This window comes from Hyperoodon ampullatus (assembly GCF_949752795.1).
Source record: "Hyperoodon ampullatus genome assembly, chromosome: 3".
NCBI classification, from domain to species: Eukaryota; Metazoa; Chordata; class Mammalia; order Artiodactyla; family Ziphiidae; genus Hyperoodon; species Hyperoodon ampullatus.
In genome coordinates, this window is record NC_136916.1 from 57,206,232 (window position 1) to 57,224,066 (window position 17,835).

The window sequence follows — 17,835 nt, forward strand, 5'->3', positions numbered from 1 at the left end:
CAGTATGGAGGTTCCTTAAAAAACTAAAAATAGAATTACCATATGACCAAGCAATCCCACTACTGGGCATATACACTGAGAAAACCATAATTCAAAAAGACACATGCACCCCAATGTTAACTGCAGCACTATTTACAATAACCAGGTCATGAAAGCAACCTAAATGCCCATCGACAGAAGAATGGATAAAGAAGATGTGGTACATACTATACAATGGAATATTACTCAGCCATAAAAAGGAACGAAATCGGGTCATTTGTAGAGACGTGGATGGACCTAGAGACTTTAATACAGAGTGAAGTAAGTCAGAAAGAGAAAAACAAATATCGTATATTAACACATATATGTGGAATCTAGAAAAACGGTACAGATGAACTGGTTTACAAGGCAGAAATAGAGACACAGACGTTGAGAACACATGTACGGATGGACACCAAGGGGGAAAGCAGGGAGGGGGTATGAATTGGGAAATTGGGATTGACCTATATACACTAATATGTATAAAATAGATAACTAGTAAGAACCTGCTATATAAAAATTAAAGAAAATTCAAAAGAAAAGAAATCTCTAATGACTCACTGCTTCCTATAAGAAAAAGCCCAGATTCTCCTGCCTCGAATACAGGCCTCTCTCTCCTAAGCTATCTCCAACTGCTAGGGGAGAGACTCCTAGTGACCCTAGAACATACAACCATTATTCTTGATGTCATGCTTCCTCTACTGTTTGCCACTCTCCCACTTCACCAACCCAAATCTAGACCATCCTGTGAAGACTGCCAAGACCTGCTTTTGCCTTGAAACTCTCTCTCTCTGTACTCAAGCCCACAGTAAAGGCCACATCTCTGGCCTCTCTGCCTTTGCTACTTGCATCAGTCATTCTGTGCTCATCAAAGACTGCCTTGCACAGTTACGTAGCATTTTAAAAGTGTACACTTTGAATCCTCAGCTGGACTATGAGCTCCTTAAGGCTAGGATTCATGTTTTACAATTTTGGGGGTATTTCTCAAAGCCAAAGACAACGCCAGGCATATTATAGGCAAGTTCTAAATTCTTGTTAACTATTAAACATATATCTTAAATTCTTAGAAATGTTTCTTTTGGCTCTCTCTTCAACTGGGGACTTAAAATTGAACAAATCCACAGATTTCATATAATCCTAATGCTTCCATATATAACCAAATAATTTAAAACTTACAAGGAACAGGAGGAAAAAGCTCCTCAGGACTTTCAGTCCCAAGTTACTTACCATTCTTCATCACTACATTGGACCAGACATTGGCATTCAAGGCTTGAACAATTCGCTTTACTCCTGTAGATTCTGGGAAGTCATCTAATCAGGGAGGAAAAATATATATATTTATACATGCACTTATACATACACATATATATATACACACTCATCCCTAAATATTCATGAAGGAATAGCTCCAGGACCCCCTCCCCACTGTGGATACCAAAATCTGCAGATGCTCAAGTCCCTTATATAAAATGGCATAGTATTCATATATAGTCTACCCACATCGTCCCATTTTTTTTTCCTCCCGTATACTTTAAATCATCTCTTAAATACTTAAAATACCGAATACTATGTAAATTTTTTGGAATTTTCTTCCAAATATTTTCAGTCTGCTGTTGGTTGAATCCATGGAAGCAGAACCCTTGGATACAGAGGGCTGACCGTATATGTATATATAGCCCACAAGCCACATTTTTAAACAACTCTGGGTTAATTATCTTGCTCATTTAGTTGTTACTTCACATTGTAACTTAAGTAAAAAAGGGAAAAAATTAAGGAAATACAAAGCTTAGAGCTCCTGTTAAGAATATTCTAGAAACTGGAGAGTGATCAAGATGGCGGAGGAGTAAGACATGGAGCTCACCTCCTTCAACAAATACATCAAAAATATATCTACAGGTGGAACGATTCTCACAGAACATGTACTGAACACTGACAGAAGGCCTCAGACTTCTGAAAGGGCAAGAAAATCTCCATGTTACCGCGTAGGACAAAAGAAAAAGAAAAAAAGAGAGAGAGAGAGAGAGAGAGAAAGGAATCAGGACAGGACGTGCACCCCTGGGAGGGAGCTATGAAAGAGGAAAGGTTCCCACACCCTAGCAAGTCCCCTCACTGGCAGGGAGATCAGCCAGGATAGAGGGGGAGCTTCGGAGCCTTGGAGGAAAGTGCAGCAACTAGCTGCAGAAGGCAAAATGGAGGGAGACCTACACAGACAGTCAGTATGGCTGCCCTGCACTCCGCAGCCTGAGACGTGCATCCGTCAGTGCAGGCAGGGGCTGGGGGCTGGAGCTTTGGAGGTCAGACCCAGGGAGAGGACTGGGGTTGGCTGCATGGAGATAGCCTGAAGGAGCTGGAGTGTGGTATGGCCGCAACCAAGGGTATACATGGAAGAAGCCTGGGCCCGCCATAGAAGTAAGGTGCCACTGTTGGGGGGCATGCAAGGAGAGGAGAGGACTGCTTTAGGAGCCTCCTTCCCCATGTGCATGGTATCACGTGACAGGACACAGCCTACACGAGCTCTGAGGGCAGGCATGAGCCGCCGCAGGCACTGAGAGATCCAGGAGCAGGCGCCAATTGCTGCCCCCACCACTGTGGGATCCAGAAGCACACATGAACTACCGTCGTGGGCCCTGGGAGTGGGCACCAGCCACTGCTGCCATTGCAGGCTGTTATCCCTTTGATAGGGAGTGCACAAGAGCTGCAGCGTCTGCACACCCCTTATCAAGGGGATAACAGCCAGCACATGCTGAGGAAAGATGCAGAAGGCATCCATATGAAAAGCAGCCCTTGCACCAAAAACATTACACCCACACAAGCTACACAGGGATGCTCCTGCATATAAATAGCCTTCCAAGATCACAGTAGATAACTGTTTTTCCTAAACTCACAGAGTAAGAGAAATACAGATAAAATGAAGAAGCAGAGAAACCACTCCCAGTTAAAAGACCAAGAGAATCCCCCTAAAAAAACAAACAATGAAACAGACCTCTTCAGTGTAACAGACACAGAGTTCAAAAAGGAGGTAATGAAAACACCAAAGGAATTAAGAAAGGCTACAGAAAGAAATGCAGATTACTGTAAAAAGAAACTAGAAACTATAAGGAGGAGCCAAGAAAAATTAGAAAATTCATTTCCCAAGATTAAAGCTGAGCTAAAGGCAATGACTAGCAGAATGAATAATACAGAAGAACGAATAAGTGATCTGGAAGATAAAATAATGAAAATCATCCAATCAGAACAGCAGACGGAAAGCCAAATGAAAACAATATAAAAAGACCCACGGGATAATATAAAGCATGCCACTCTGTGCATAACAGGGATTCCAGAAGGAGAAGAAAGAGGAAAGGAGATTGAAAAGGTATTTGAAGAAATTATGCCTGAAAATTTCCCAAACCTAAAAAAGGAAACAGTTATCCAGATACAGAAAGCACAGAAGGTCACAAACAAAATGAACCCAAACAGACCTACACCAAGACATATTACAATCGAAATGGCAAAAGTTAAACATAAAGACAGGATTCTAAAGGCAGCAAAACAAAGAGTTAATTACAAGGGAATCCCCATAAGGCTATCAGCTGATTTCTCTACAGAAGCACCACAGGCCAGAAGGAAGTAGAAAAACATATTCAAAATCTTGAAAGGGAAAAATCTGCAATCTACAATGCACTACCCAGCAAAATTATCATTTAGAATAGGAGAGATAAAGAATTTCTCAGAGAAGCAAAAACTAAAAGAATACAGCAATACTAAACCTAACCTAAAAGAAATATTCAGAGGTTTCCTCTAATTTGAAAAGAAGCAAGAAGATATAGGAAAGAGGAAATCACAATTGGAGAGTAAATCACTTAAATAAGCCAGTATACAGATAGAAAAAAAATTTTTTAATCAATTTGTGAAAGAGATGATAAACGCATGGAAGAGCAAAAGGATAAACATAAAGATATAAAAGAGGACATCAAAATCATAAAATGTGGGAGAGGAGAGTAAGAAAATGTAGATTCTTTTTTTTTAGAATGCATTTAAGCCTATAAGACTGTCAGTCTAAAGCAAGCAGATATAGTAAGAAGTTAACATATTTGAAAACAGGGTAACCACAAATCAAAAACATACAATAGGGCTTCCCTGGTGGCGCAGTGGTTGAGTCTGCCTGCTGATGCAGGGGACATGGGTTCGTGCCCCGGTCTAGGAAGATGCCACATGCCGTGGAGCGGCTAGGCCCAAGAGCCATGGCCACTGAGCCTGCGCGTCCGGAGCCTGTGCTCCGCAACGGGAGAGGCCACAACAGTGAGAGGCCCGTGTACCGCAAAAAAAAAAAAAAAAAAAACCTACAATAGATTCACAAAAACCAAAAAGAAGAGAACACAAACATAAAATAAAAGAAAATCATCAAACCACAAAATGAAAAAGAAAGGGACAAAGAAGAAACACAGCATCAACTGGAAAACAAGGTTTAAAATGGCAATAAATACATATTTATCAATAATTACTTTGAATGTCAATGGACTAAATGCTCCAATCAAAAGACAGAGTGGCAGACTGGATAAAAAGATAAGTACGATATGCTGCCTACAAGGCACCCACTTTAGGGCAAAGGACACAAATTGAAAGTGAGGGTATGGAAAAAAGACATATCATGCAAACGGAAATGACAAGAAAGTGAGGGTCGCAATACTCACATCAAACAAAATAGACTTTAAAACAAAGGCCATAAAGAAAGGTAAAGAAAGACACTATATAATGACAAAAGGATCAATAAAAGGAGAGGATTTTATACTCATCAACATATATGTACCTAATATAGGAAAACCCAAATACATAAAACAAATACTAACAGACATAAAAGGAAAAATTGACGGGAATACAATAATAGTAGGCGACTTTAACACCCCACTCACATCAATGGACAGATCTTCTAGACAGAAAATCAATAAGGCAACAGATATCCTAAATTATACAATAGAACAGTTAGACTTAATTGATATTTTCAGGATATCATATTCAAAAAACCCAGAATACACATTCTTTTCAAGTGCACATGTAATATTCTCTAGGACTGATGACATACTAGGGCACAAAACAATAGAGCTAGATTCACCACAAAGAAAAGAGAGAGAACCCAAAATAGAAAAAAAATATCAATAGAAAAAAATAGAAAAAAAATCAATAAAATGAAAAGCTGGTTCTTTGAAAGCGTAAACAAAACTGACAAACTTTTCTTTGTGGTGAGTAGCCAGACTCACCACAAAGAAAAGAGAACCCAAATAAACAAAATAAGAAATGAAAAAGGAGAAATATCAACCAAGACCACAAAAATACAAAACCATAAGAGAATACTATGAACAATTACATGCCAACAAATTCAACAACCTAGAAGAAATGAACAAGTTTCTAGAAACATACAGCCCATCAAAATTTAATCAAGAATATGACAGATAATTTGAAATGACCTATCATTAGAAGTGAAATTGAATCTGTAATTAAAAGAAAAAAAAAAAAAACTCCCTACAAATAAAAATCCAGGACCAGATGGCTTCACAGGTAAATTCTACCAAACATACAAAGAACTTTTACCAATCTTCAAACTCTTCCAAAAGACTAAAGAGGAGGGAACACTCCCGAAGACATTCTATGAAGCCACTATCACCCTGATACCAAAACTAGACAAAGATACCACCAAAAAAGGAAATTACAGGCTAGTATCTTTGAGGAATATAGAAGCAAAAATTCTCAACAAAGTATTAGCAAACTGAATCCAACAAAATATACAAAAGATCATACACCATGACCAAGTGGGATTCATCCTAAATTCATAAGGATGGTTCAACATATGCAAATCAATCAATGTGATACACCACATCAACAACAGAAAAGACAAAAACCACATGATCATCTCAATAGATGCAGAAAAACCACCTGACAAAATCAACATCCATTAATGATAAAAACTCTTACCAAAGTGGGTATAAAGGGAACATATCTCAACACAATAAAAGTTACTCATGACAAACCCACAGCCAATATACTCAATGATGAAAAGCTGAAATCCTCTCTAAAATCTGGAACAAGGATGCCCATCTCACCACTTCTATCCAAATAATACTGGAAGTCCTAGCCACAGCAATCAGATACGAAAAAGAAAATGTATCCAAATTGGAAGGGAAGAGGTAAAATTGTCACTATATGCAGATGACATGATACTATATATAGCAAGCCCTAAGAACGCCACACAAAAACTACTAGATATAATAAATGAATTCAGCAAAGTAGCAGGATACAAGATTAACATTCAGAAATCAGTTGCATTCCTTTACACTAACAATGAAATATCAGAAAGGGAATGTAAAAAAAATTCCTTTTAAAATTGCACCCCCCCCAAAAAAAATGAAATACCTAGGAATAAACCTTATCAAGGAGGTGAAAGACTTATATGCTGAGAACTATAAAACATTAATAAAGGAAATAAAAGAGGATTCAAAGCGATGGAAAGATATCCCATGCTCTTGGATAAATTAATATTGTTAACATGGCAATACTACCCAAAGCAATTTACAGATTTAATGCAATCCCTATCAAATTACCCATTACATTTTCCACAGAACTAGAACAAATAATCCAAGATCTTATTATGGAACCATAAAAGACCCAGAATTGCTAGAGCAATCCTGAGGAAAAACAACAAAGCAGGAGACATAATTCTCCCAGACTAAGGAAAATACTAAAAAGCTACAGTAATCAAAACAGTGTGGTACTGGTACAAAAACACGCATATGGATCAATGAAACAGAGTAGAGAGCACAGAAATAAACCCACACAACTACGGTCAATTAATCTTCGACAAAGAAGGCAAGAATATACAATGGAGAAAAGACATTTGCTTCAGCAACTAGTACTGGGAAAGTTAGACAGCTGCATGCAAATCAATGAAGTTAGAACACACCCTCACACCATACACAAAAATAAACTCAAAATGGCTTAAAGACTTAAATATAAGACATGACACCATAAAACTCCTAGAAGAGAACATAGGCAAAACATTCTCTGACATAAATTGTACCAATGTTTTCTTAAGTCAGTCTCCCAAGGCAATAGAAATAAAAACAAAATTAATCAAACTTACAAGCTTTTGCACAGCAAAGGAAACCATAAAAAAATGAAAAGACAACCTACGGAATGGGATAAAATATTTGCAAATGATGCAAGAGACAGGGCTTAATCTCCAAAATATATAAACAGTTCGTACAACTCAACAACAAAAATACAAACAACCCAATCGAAAATGAGCAGAAGACCTAAACAGATATTTCTCCAAAGAAGACATACAGATGGCCAGTAGGCACATGAAAAGATGCTCAACATCACCAATTATTAGAGAAATGCAAATCAAAACTACAATGAGGTATCACCTCACACCAGTCAGAATGGCCATCGTTAAAAAGTCTACAAATAACAAATGCTGGAGAGGATGTGGAGAAAAGGGAACCCTCCTACACTGCTAGTGGGAATGTAAGTTGGTACAGCTACTATGGAAAACAGCATGCAGGTCCTTCAGAAAACTAAAAATAGAATTACTATATGATCCATCAATCCCACTCCTGGGAATATACCTGGACAAAACTATAATTCAAAAAGATACATGCACCCCTATGTTCACAGCAGCATTGTTCACAATAGCCAAAACATGGAAACAACCTACATGTCCATCAACAGATGAATGGATAAAGAGGATGTGGTACATATATACAATGGAATACCACTCAGACATAAAAAAGAACGAAATAATGCCATTTGCAGCAACATGGATGCAACTAGAGATTATCATACTAAATGAAGTAAATCAGAAAGAGAAAGACAAATACTATAGGATATCATTTACATGTGGAATCTAAAATATGGCAGAGATTTCCCTGGTGGTGCAATGGTTAAGAATCTGCCTGACAATGCAGGGGACATGGGTAGCCCTGGTCTGGGAAGATCCCACATGCCACAGAGCAACTAAGCCCGTGCGCCACAACTACTGAGCCTGTGCTCTAGAGCCCGTAAGCCAAAACTACTGAAGCCCACGCTCCACAACTACTGAAGCCCACACGCCTAGAGCCCATACTCCGCAACAAGAGAAGCCACCACAATGAGAAGCCCATGCACCGCAATGAAGAGTAGCCCCCACTCGCCACAGCTAGAGAAAGCCCACGTGCAGCAATGAAGACCCAACCCAGCCAAAAAAAAAAAAAAAATTTATAAAAATAAAAAAATTTTTTAAATAAAATATGGCACAAATGAACCTATCTACAAAACAGAAACTGACTCATAGACATAGAGAACAGACTTGTGGTGACAAAGGGGCATAGGGATAGGGGAGGGATGGACTGGGAGTTTGGGGTTAGTAGATGCAAACCATTACTATAGAATGAACAAACAACAAGTGCTACTGTATAGCACAGGGAACTATATTCAATATCCTGAGATATTCTTCATAATGGAAAAGAATATAAAAAAGAATGTATATATATATGTATGTATACATGTATAACTGAATCACTTTGCTGTACAGCAGAAATTAACACATTGTAAATCAACTATACTTCAATTTGAAAAAAGAATATTCTAGAAACTAAAACAATTAAATAAATACACAGTATAAACGGTTTATACAGTAAAGCCAACCCCATTACCTCATGAATGGAATCCACTCATATTCCCCTGAAAATGTTAGTTTCCATCAATTACACAACTTAGTTTAATTAGTTTAGTATGGGTACTATTTTGCTTCTGGACTTTAATTGATACTACTCAAAATGACAGGGCAGTAATCCCAGTTAGTATACCAATAATAAGGTGTACCTATAATGTACCAATAGATGAGTGTGTGCAAAGGAAATGGAAATCCTTCAGCTAATGAGTATTGTAAGACTGCATATGGAAAATAACAGCAGAAATAGTTTTCATGTGGTTTAAAGAGAAAAGTCTCCTAAGAGTTTACGGAGCACAGTCCATATAGAACCTGTCTCTAGTGGCCTGGCCCAGTCCTGGGTGGTTTAAAAGGAAGAGCACAGAATTAGAAGTCAGAAGATCTGAATGTGAGCCCAGGCTCTATAACTTATTAGCTATTCGATTAAGGGCAAATCACTCATGCTATTCTCAAAGAAAAGTGGGGATGACACCACTATGTACACCTCTCCCATAGAAAAGATACACTGGAACTAATAATTTACTGGTGTAACCTTCCCCTCTAGACTGAAAACTCTTTGAAGGCAGGAGTCATGTCTCACTGAGTTCTCACTCACTACTTATTCTCACTACCTAAACTAACATGGTGCCTGAAAGACACAGTAACTCATGAACTGATGAATCATTTAAAGAATACCACCCTACCAACCTAACAGAAATATGGGAAGGGTTAAACTGAAAATACTCAACAAAGATGAGTTTATCACCATCAGTGTTTAAATGAAGAAATAAAAGCTATGTTTATCTTAACTATTATGAATGATTCAATTCTTGAAAGAATAACTAATACTTCAGATGATATAACCAGGAACCAAAAATATGATCTGAAATAAAGAGCTAGAATCAATAAGTTGAATTTAATACAAAGAAGCATAAAGTCTCATACTGATGTTTGAACAACACATGCCAATAAAGGATGAGGGTATATGGCTTGGGAACAGTTTGCATTAAAACATTCTAGGAAGGTTTTAGTTAACTTACATAAAGATGATATGTTGAAGTCTATTTTAAGGTTAAGCTGAATTAGGGAATTCCCTGGCACTCCAGTGGTAAGGACTCCACAATCTCACTACCACGGGCCCCAGTTTGATCCCTTGTCGGGAAACTAATATCCCACAAGCTGTGCGGCATGGCCAAAAAAGAAAAAAGAGTCTTATATACAAGACACAAAATCATAATAAAGGAACAAGATTGAATAATTTAAAATAAAAGATTAAGCTGAATTAATACAAGAACACTACTCAGACAGGGGCAAGGAGAAGCACAGTGGTATAAGGGAGCAGAGATTCCAAAATAAAAACAGATAAAATAAATGACTCAAATGTTGACTCTCAAGGACAACGGGAAGAAGAGAACATTCTAATGCCAGAAGTAAGCAATCACACACATGCTCACATACACAAAACAGGCACAAGTTTAAGGAGTCCTAGAAAAACATGGAAGAGAAACTATACTTATTAATTTTCAATATTCTTAAAAATGTACAGGAAGGGGCTTCCCTGGTGGCGCAGTGGTTGAGAGTCCGCCTGCCAATGCAGGGGACACGGGTTCGTGCCCCGGTCCGGGAAGACCCCACATGCCACGGAGCGGCTGGGCCCGTGAGCCATGGCCGCTGAGCCTGTGCGTCCAGAGCCTGTGCTCCGCGACGGGAGAGGCCACAACAGTGAGAGGCCCGCGTACCGCAAAAAAAAAAAAAAAATGTACAGGAAAAAAAATCAGCCTTTTGCTTTCATTTTTGTCCTCTTCTTCTCAGGCAGGGCTTTATTCCTGAAGGTAACAACATTTGCAAAACTTCTAAATAAGCCAGGATATAGAAAAGTGTTTCTTAATTTCTTTTTTAAAAAAATATACGTTTCACATAATAATTACTTTTAGCCTCTCTATGCACTTTAATTCATGTTGGCTGCCCTACTTAGAACGTCTTTTACAACAACTGGCATCTTGCTACCAGTCCTCTAACTCTAAGTCCAGTACCTTCTCCATTTCTTCCCCATGGAGCTGCTGACATGTGAGATTTCACACACCAAGAAGTTCTCTGAACTTCTGAAGATAAATAACCTCTTCTGTCTCTGAAACACCATAGCACCAATATACATATTTTTATAATACTTATGATGTTCCACTTGGTAATTCAATTGTTTGTATACCTGTTTCATCTCTTATACCAGATTATAAGGTTTTGGTGGGCCAAAACCCATCTTAGCTTGGTAGATTCCACAGCAGCTAGCATAGTTGTACTTGGAAGAAAAGAAGAGAAGAGGAATAGGGGGAAGGGGGAAAAAGAGGCGGAATAAATAGAAGGTCCAAAGTATAGTAGAAGACAGGTAAGTGCAGAGTTACCCTGGGGGTGTGCATTCTGGACCTATTTGTGGTTTCAAATATCCAAAAGACATACAAATAGTATTGACATGCCCCCTAGGGTTCCTGGGAATTCAACCTCAGGTTACTAGGAATTCAAAATAAGAAACATAAACTTTAACTATTTATGAATATAGATCAAACCCTCCTTTTTTTGGCAGCAGAGAAAGGATAAGAGACTGGGAAAATGACTAAGATTTAAGGTAGAAATCTCTACCTTTATCCATAAAAAAACAAACATTTCAAAAGTCCTAAAATGGGTGGTAAAACCAAATAAATGGATTATTCAATTAACAGACCGCATCAATGGATTCTGCACAAATCTTTTCAAAGAGCTAGTGAAAAATGTGTTTTGAATATCACTTTGATTCTTCTTCCCTGAATTAAAATAATCGCTCATATCTGAATCCAAATGCCATGCTTTCTCCTGACACATAAATACTTACCATCCTCCTCAGGCAACTCTTCTGGACTAAGTTCTACTAATTCAAAGCCATGTTTGATACACCACTCTTGAGCCTTCTGTCGGTTTACACCTAAAATAACATGCAAAAGATTCTTTATAAGCAAAAATAAAATAAAACATGAATATTGCTGCAATACTCTCCACAATCTCAAAGTGTTACCTTTAATGTCAATGTTATTCTAAAGGCATACAAAATAAATTAATATAAGGAAAATGATTTCTCAAACCCCAAGTGTCCGTTCTTAAAAAATAAAATGTAAATATTGCAAGATTCCAAAGAGAAATAGCTGAAAATATTTTTGTAAGGTAATAAAATCACACAAGATATACTGTTCTAAGTTAAGGAAACCAATGTATTGTTTACCAAGGAATGGCAAATGTAACAGTGTATGTACCACCTACAATCCCACTGGAGTGCCTTACCATTTTCAGACACTCTATCGCAAACCAAGATCATCACCTCAGGTAACCATGCTTCTGCAAGTGGAAGCCAGGAGGAAACACTATCAAGACCAGATTTCTAGAGGGAGGAGAAAGAAACATAGAAACAAAAACAGAAAAAGAAACATTAAGAGAACTCAAAGAAAATGCAAGGTTAAAAAAAAACAAAGCACAAAATAATTTCTTATTCAAGGTCCATGGAAAACAAAATCTTACTTGTGTGCTGTCAAAGTAAACCACAAATGCTTGAACTGACTCTGCAATCTCTGCAGTGACGAGAAATTTGTTTGGCACCACACATAGATTGATATCTGCTGAATAGTATTTATTATCAATGGTCCAGGGATAAAACCTCACGGCATCGTTGGCAGTCACTTCCACAATAAGATCTTCTGTTCCAAGGATATCTAAATAAATGATACAATATTACCACGGAAAGTACAAAACCAATATACAATGGTCAATTTTCTCAGTAAGATACCAGATTAATAATTCTCTTTATGCAAGGATTTCAAAGGGCCTTTATTAGGATATTTTCCTTCTCTGATCATTTGATTATAAAAGTAATGGTGACATAATTTAATTCAATTAATTGGCTTTTTTCTTTAAGAACATAAAAACTATTGTGACTAGATTACATAGTAGTAGAGAACAAAACAGTCATCTAACCAAACACCCAGTAAAGAGCAAGCAGAAGAGAAAGAAAAACAGCTATATTTATTATTTACATACTTTATGGAAGCTGGAAGACTGTGAGAATAGTCAAGAATTTGTAACTATTTTGTACTTACTGCAAGCTAAAAGGAAAATAGCAGCAAAGCTAAACCAGTAACAAAACGGTTACACACAGTCCCTGTGCCAAATGCTGACACATTAATTCAACTAATGAAATAAAAGAATGGATACTGATAAATGACCCCATTCCATTTATATATATTCAGGCTTCTTCAGATTCTTTGAAAGCCAACTCAAATTCTTGTTGACAAAGACACTTCTGGCAAATTTTAATATAGAAAGCCAAGCAAATTAAATGATTTAGGAAAGAACCAAATCTTTCAGAAATCCATGTGCAACATAGGTATAACTAGTGAAATTCTTAACAGTAAATTACCAAGTCAGTGATGAACAAATATACATGTGGTCATGGAACCACTAGAGCATTTTGCTTCCATAATGTCATACAATATTTAGAACTTGAAGAGACATCAGAAATTGTTCTAACCCGAACTCCCATCTCTCACACCCATAACCATAACCTCCATTTTACACAGATGTGGAAAATTAGCTTAGAGAAGTAAAATGACATGCCACTAACTGGGTTATAATAAGAATATACAGCCAAATGGCCACAAACTCCTTTTTAATGCATACTAAGATGAACATATAAAATATTCCTCATGAAAAAGAACACAGCAGGAGGCATAACCCTCCTAGACTTCAGACAATACTACAAAACTACAGTAATCAAAACAGCATGGTACTGGCACAAAAACAGACATGGATCAATGAAACAGAATAGAGAGCACAGAAATAAACCCACACAACTACGATCAATTAACCTTTGACAAAGAAGGCAAGAATATACAATGGAGAAAAGACATTCGCTTCAGCAACTAGTACTGGGAAATTTGGACAGCTGCATGCAAATCAATGAAGTTAAAACACACCCTCACACCGTACACAAAAATAAACTCAAAATGGCTTAAAAACTTAAATATAAGACATGACACCATAAAACTCCTAGAAGAGAACATAGGCAAAACATTCTCTGACATAAATCGTACCAATGTTTTCTTAGGTCAGTCTCCCAAGGGTATAGATATAAAAGCAAAAATAAACAAATAGACCTAATCAAACTTACAAGCTTTTGCACAGCAAAGAAAACCATAAACAAAACAAAAAAACAGTCTGTGGACTGGGAGAAAATATTTGCAAATCACATGACTGACAAAGGCTTAATTTCCAAAATACACAAACAGCTCATACAACTCAATAACAAAAAAACAAATAACCCTATCATAAAATGGGCAGAAGACCTAAACAAACATTTCTCCAAAGAAGACATACAGATGGCCAGTAGGCACATGAAAAGATGCTCAACATCGCCAATTATAATAAAAATGCAAATCAAAACTATAATGAGGTACCACCTCACACCAGTCAGAAAGGCCACCATTAAAATGTCCACAAATTACAAATACTGAGAGGGTGTGGAGAAAAGGGAACATTCTTACACTGTTGGTGGGAATTTAAGTTCATGCAGCCACTGTGGAAAACAGTATGGAGGGTCCCCAGACAACTAAAGCTAGAATTACTATATAATCCAGCAATTCCACTCCTAGGCATATATCTGGACAAAACTATAATTTGAAAAGATACATGCATCCCTATGTTCATAGCAGCAGTATTCACAATAGCCAAGACATGGAAGCTACCTAAATGTCCATCGACAGACGAATGGATAAAGAAGATGTGGTACCTATACACAATGGAATACTATTCAACCATTTTTAAAAAATGAAATAATGCCATTTGCAGCAATATGGATGCAACTAGAGATTATCATACTAAGTGAAGTAAGTCAGAAAGGGAAAGACGAATACCATATGGTATCACTTATATGTGGAATCTAAAATACAACACAAATGAATAAACCTATGAAACAAAAACGACTCAGACAGAGGACAGACTTGTGGTTGCCAAGGGGGAGGGGAGTGGGGGAAGGAAGGATTGGGAGTTTGGGGTTAGCAGATGCAAACTATTATACTATACAAGATGAATAAACAACAAGGACCTACTGTATAGCACAGGGAAACATATTCAATATTCTGCGATAAACCATAATGGGAAAGAATATGACAAGGAATGTATATATATGTATAACCAAATGACATTGATGTACAGCAGAAATTAACACATTATAAATCAACTATACTTCAATAATTAAAAATTATTTAAATATTTAAATTTTTAAATATTTTAAATATTAAATATTTAAATTAAATTAAAATTAAATATTTAAATATTAAATATTCCTCAAACTCACAATTAGTAAGACACAAAAAACTAGAAGTTAAATTTTAAATTCCAGAGCTAGCATTATATATTTGGAACGTTGCCATAGTTTCTGCTCAACAAAAAGATATGCAGGAATTACTTAGTCTCAAAACTGCTAGGAAGGAACTTCCCTGGTGGTCCAGAGGTTCAGAGTCCACCTTCCAATGCAGGAGATGTGGGTTTGATGCCTAGTCGGGGAACTAGGGTCCCACATGTCAGGGAGCAGCTAGGCCCGCATGCCACAGCTACTGAGCATGCAAGCCGCAACTGTAAGCCCATGAGCTCTGGACCCATGTGCCACAACTAGAGAGAAGCCTGCATGCCAGAGCAAAGGATCCCCTGTGCCGCCACTGAGACCCAATGCAGCCAAAAATAAATAAATAAATATTAAAAATTTTTAAAGCCTGCTAGGAACGACATATAAAGTGTGTATGTGCGCATGTGCATTTTTTCATTGGTAAACTTTCATTATGTGGTTATTAAGAAGAACTGGTCTAGAGGAGACTTTCAAGATGGTGAAGGAGTAAGAAATGGAGATCACCTTCCTGCCCACAAATACATCAGAAATACAACTACATGGGGAACAACTCCTACAGAACACCTACTGAATGCTGGCAGAAGACCTCAGACTTCCCGAAAGGCAAGAAACTCCCCACGTACCTGGATATATATATATATTTCTTCCTTTTTCTCTTTTTGTGAGTGTGTATGTGTATGTTTCTTTGTGTGATTTTGTCTGTATAGCTTTGCTTTTTACCATTTGTCCTAGGGTTCTGTCTTTTTTTTTTTTTTAAATATAGTTTTTAGCACTTGTTATCACTGGTGGATTGTTTTTTGGTTTGGTTGCTCTCTTCTTTCTTTCTTTCTTTTTTTCTCCCTTTTCTTCTGAGCCGTGTGGCTGACAGGGTCTTGTTGCTCTGGCTGGGTGTCAGGCCTGTGTCTCTGATGTGGGAGAACCAAGTTTAGGACATTGGTCCATCAGAGACCTCCCGGCTCCATGTAATATCAAATGGCAAAAGCTCTCCCAGAGATCTCCATCTCAATGCTAAGACCCAGCTCCACTCAATGACCAGCAAGCTACAGTGCTGGACACCCTATGCCAAACAACTAGCAAGACAGGAAAACAACCCCATTCATTAGCAGAGAGGCTGCCTAAAGTCGTAATAAGGTCACAGACACCCCAAAACATACCACCGGACACAGTCCTGCCCACCAGAAAGACAAGATCCAACGTCATCCACCAGAACACAGGCACTAGTCCCCTCCACCAGGAAGCCTACACAACCCACTGAACCAACCTTAGCCACTGGGGGTAGACACCAAAAACAACAGGAACCAAGAACCTGTGGGCTGCAAAAAGGATACCCCAAACACAGTATGTTAAGCAAAATGAGAAGACAACAAAGCACACAGCAGATGAAGAGCAAGGTAAAAAGCCACCAGACCAAAAAAATGAAGAGGAAACAGGCAGACTACTTGAAAAAAATTCAGAGTAATTATAGTAAAGATGATCCAAAATTTTGGAAATAGAATGGAGAAAACACACGAAACATTTAACAAGGAACTAGAAGGACTAAAGAGCAAACAAACATGATGAACATCACAATCAATGAAATTAAAAATTCTCTAGAAAGAATCAATAGCAGAATAACTGAGGCAGAAGATGGATAAGTGACCTGAAAGATAAAACAGTGGAAATAACTACTGCAGAGAAGAATAAACAAAAAAGAATGAAAAGAATTGAGGACAGTCTTAGAGACCTCTGGGACAACATTAAACGCACCAACATTCGATTTATAGGGGCCCCAGAAGAAAAAGAGAAAAAGAAAGGGACTGATAAAATATTTTAAGAGCTTACAGTTGAAAATTTCCAATATAGGAAAGGAAATAGTCAACTCCAGGAAGCACAGTCCCATACAGGATAAATCCAAGGAGAAACATGCCAAGACACATACTAATCAAACTATAAAAAATTAAATACAAAGAAAAAATATTAAAAGCAGTAAGGGGAAAACAACAAATAACATAAAAGGGAATCCCCATAAGGTTAACAGTTGACCTTTCAGTAGAAACTCTGCAAGCCACAAGGGAGTGGCAGAACATATTTAAAGCGATGAAAGGGAAAAACCTACAACCAAGATGACTCTACCCAGCAAGGATCTCATTCAGATTCAAAGGAGAAATTAAAGCCTTTACAGACAAGCAAAAGCTAAGAGGATTCAGCACCACCAAACCAGCTTTACAACACATGCTAAAGGAACTCCTCTAGGCAGGAAACACAAGAGAAGGAAAAGACCTAAAATAACAAACCCAAAACAATTAAGAGAATGGTAGTACAAACATACATATCAATAATTACTTTAAATGTAAATGGATTAAATGCTCCAACCAAAAGACATAGACTGGCTGAATGGATACAAAAACAAGACCCGTATATATGCTGTCTACAAGAGACCCACTTCAGACCTAGGGACACATACAGACTGAAAGTGAAGGGATGGAAAAAGATATTCCATGCAAATGGAAATCAAAAGAAAGCTGGAGTAGCATTCTCATATGAGACAAAATAGACTTTAAAGGACACTACATAATGATCAAGGGATCAATCCAAGAAGAAGATATAACAATTGTAAATATTTATGCATCAAACATAGGAGCACCTCAATAGACAAGGCAAATGCTAACAGCCATAAAAGGGGAAATCTACAGTAACACAATCATAGTAGGGGACTTTAACACCCACTTTCACCAATGGACAGATCATCCAAAATGAA

The 17,835-nt window shown here is 37.6% G+C and overlaps 1 protein-coding gene across 1 annotated transcript in view; it reads right to left on the minus strand.

Annotated features, from left to right (window-relative positions):
- Positions 1 to 17,835, minus strand: part of AAGAB (alpha and gamma adaptin binding protein) — a 77,997-nt gene that overhangs the window by 41,058 nt on the left and 19,104 nt on the right. Inside the window, exons 2-5 of the mRNA XM_079698904.1 lie at positions 12,221 to 12,411; positions 11,987 to 12,083; positions 11,544 to 11,633; positions 1,246 to 1,329 (exon numbers count right to left, since the gene is read on the minus strand). Of these exons, the coding sequence (XP_079555030.1) occupies positions 1,246 to 1,329; positions 11,544 to 11,633; positions 11,987 to 12,083; positions 12,221 to 12,411 (462 nt within the window). The remainder of the gene's footprint in view (positions 1 to 1,245; positions 1,330 to 11,543; positions 11,634 to 11,986; positions 12,084 to 12,220; positions 12,412 to 17,835) is intronic.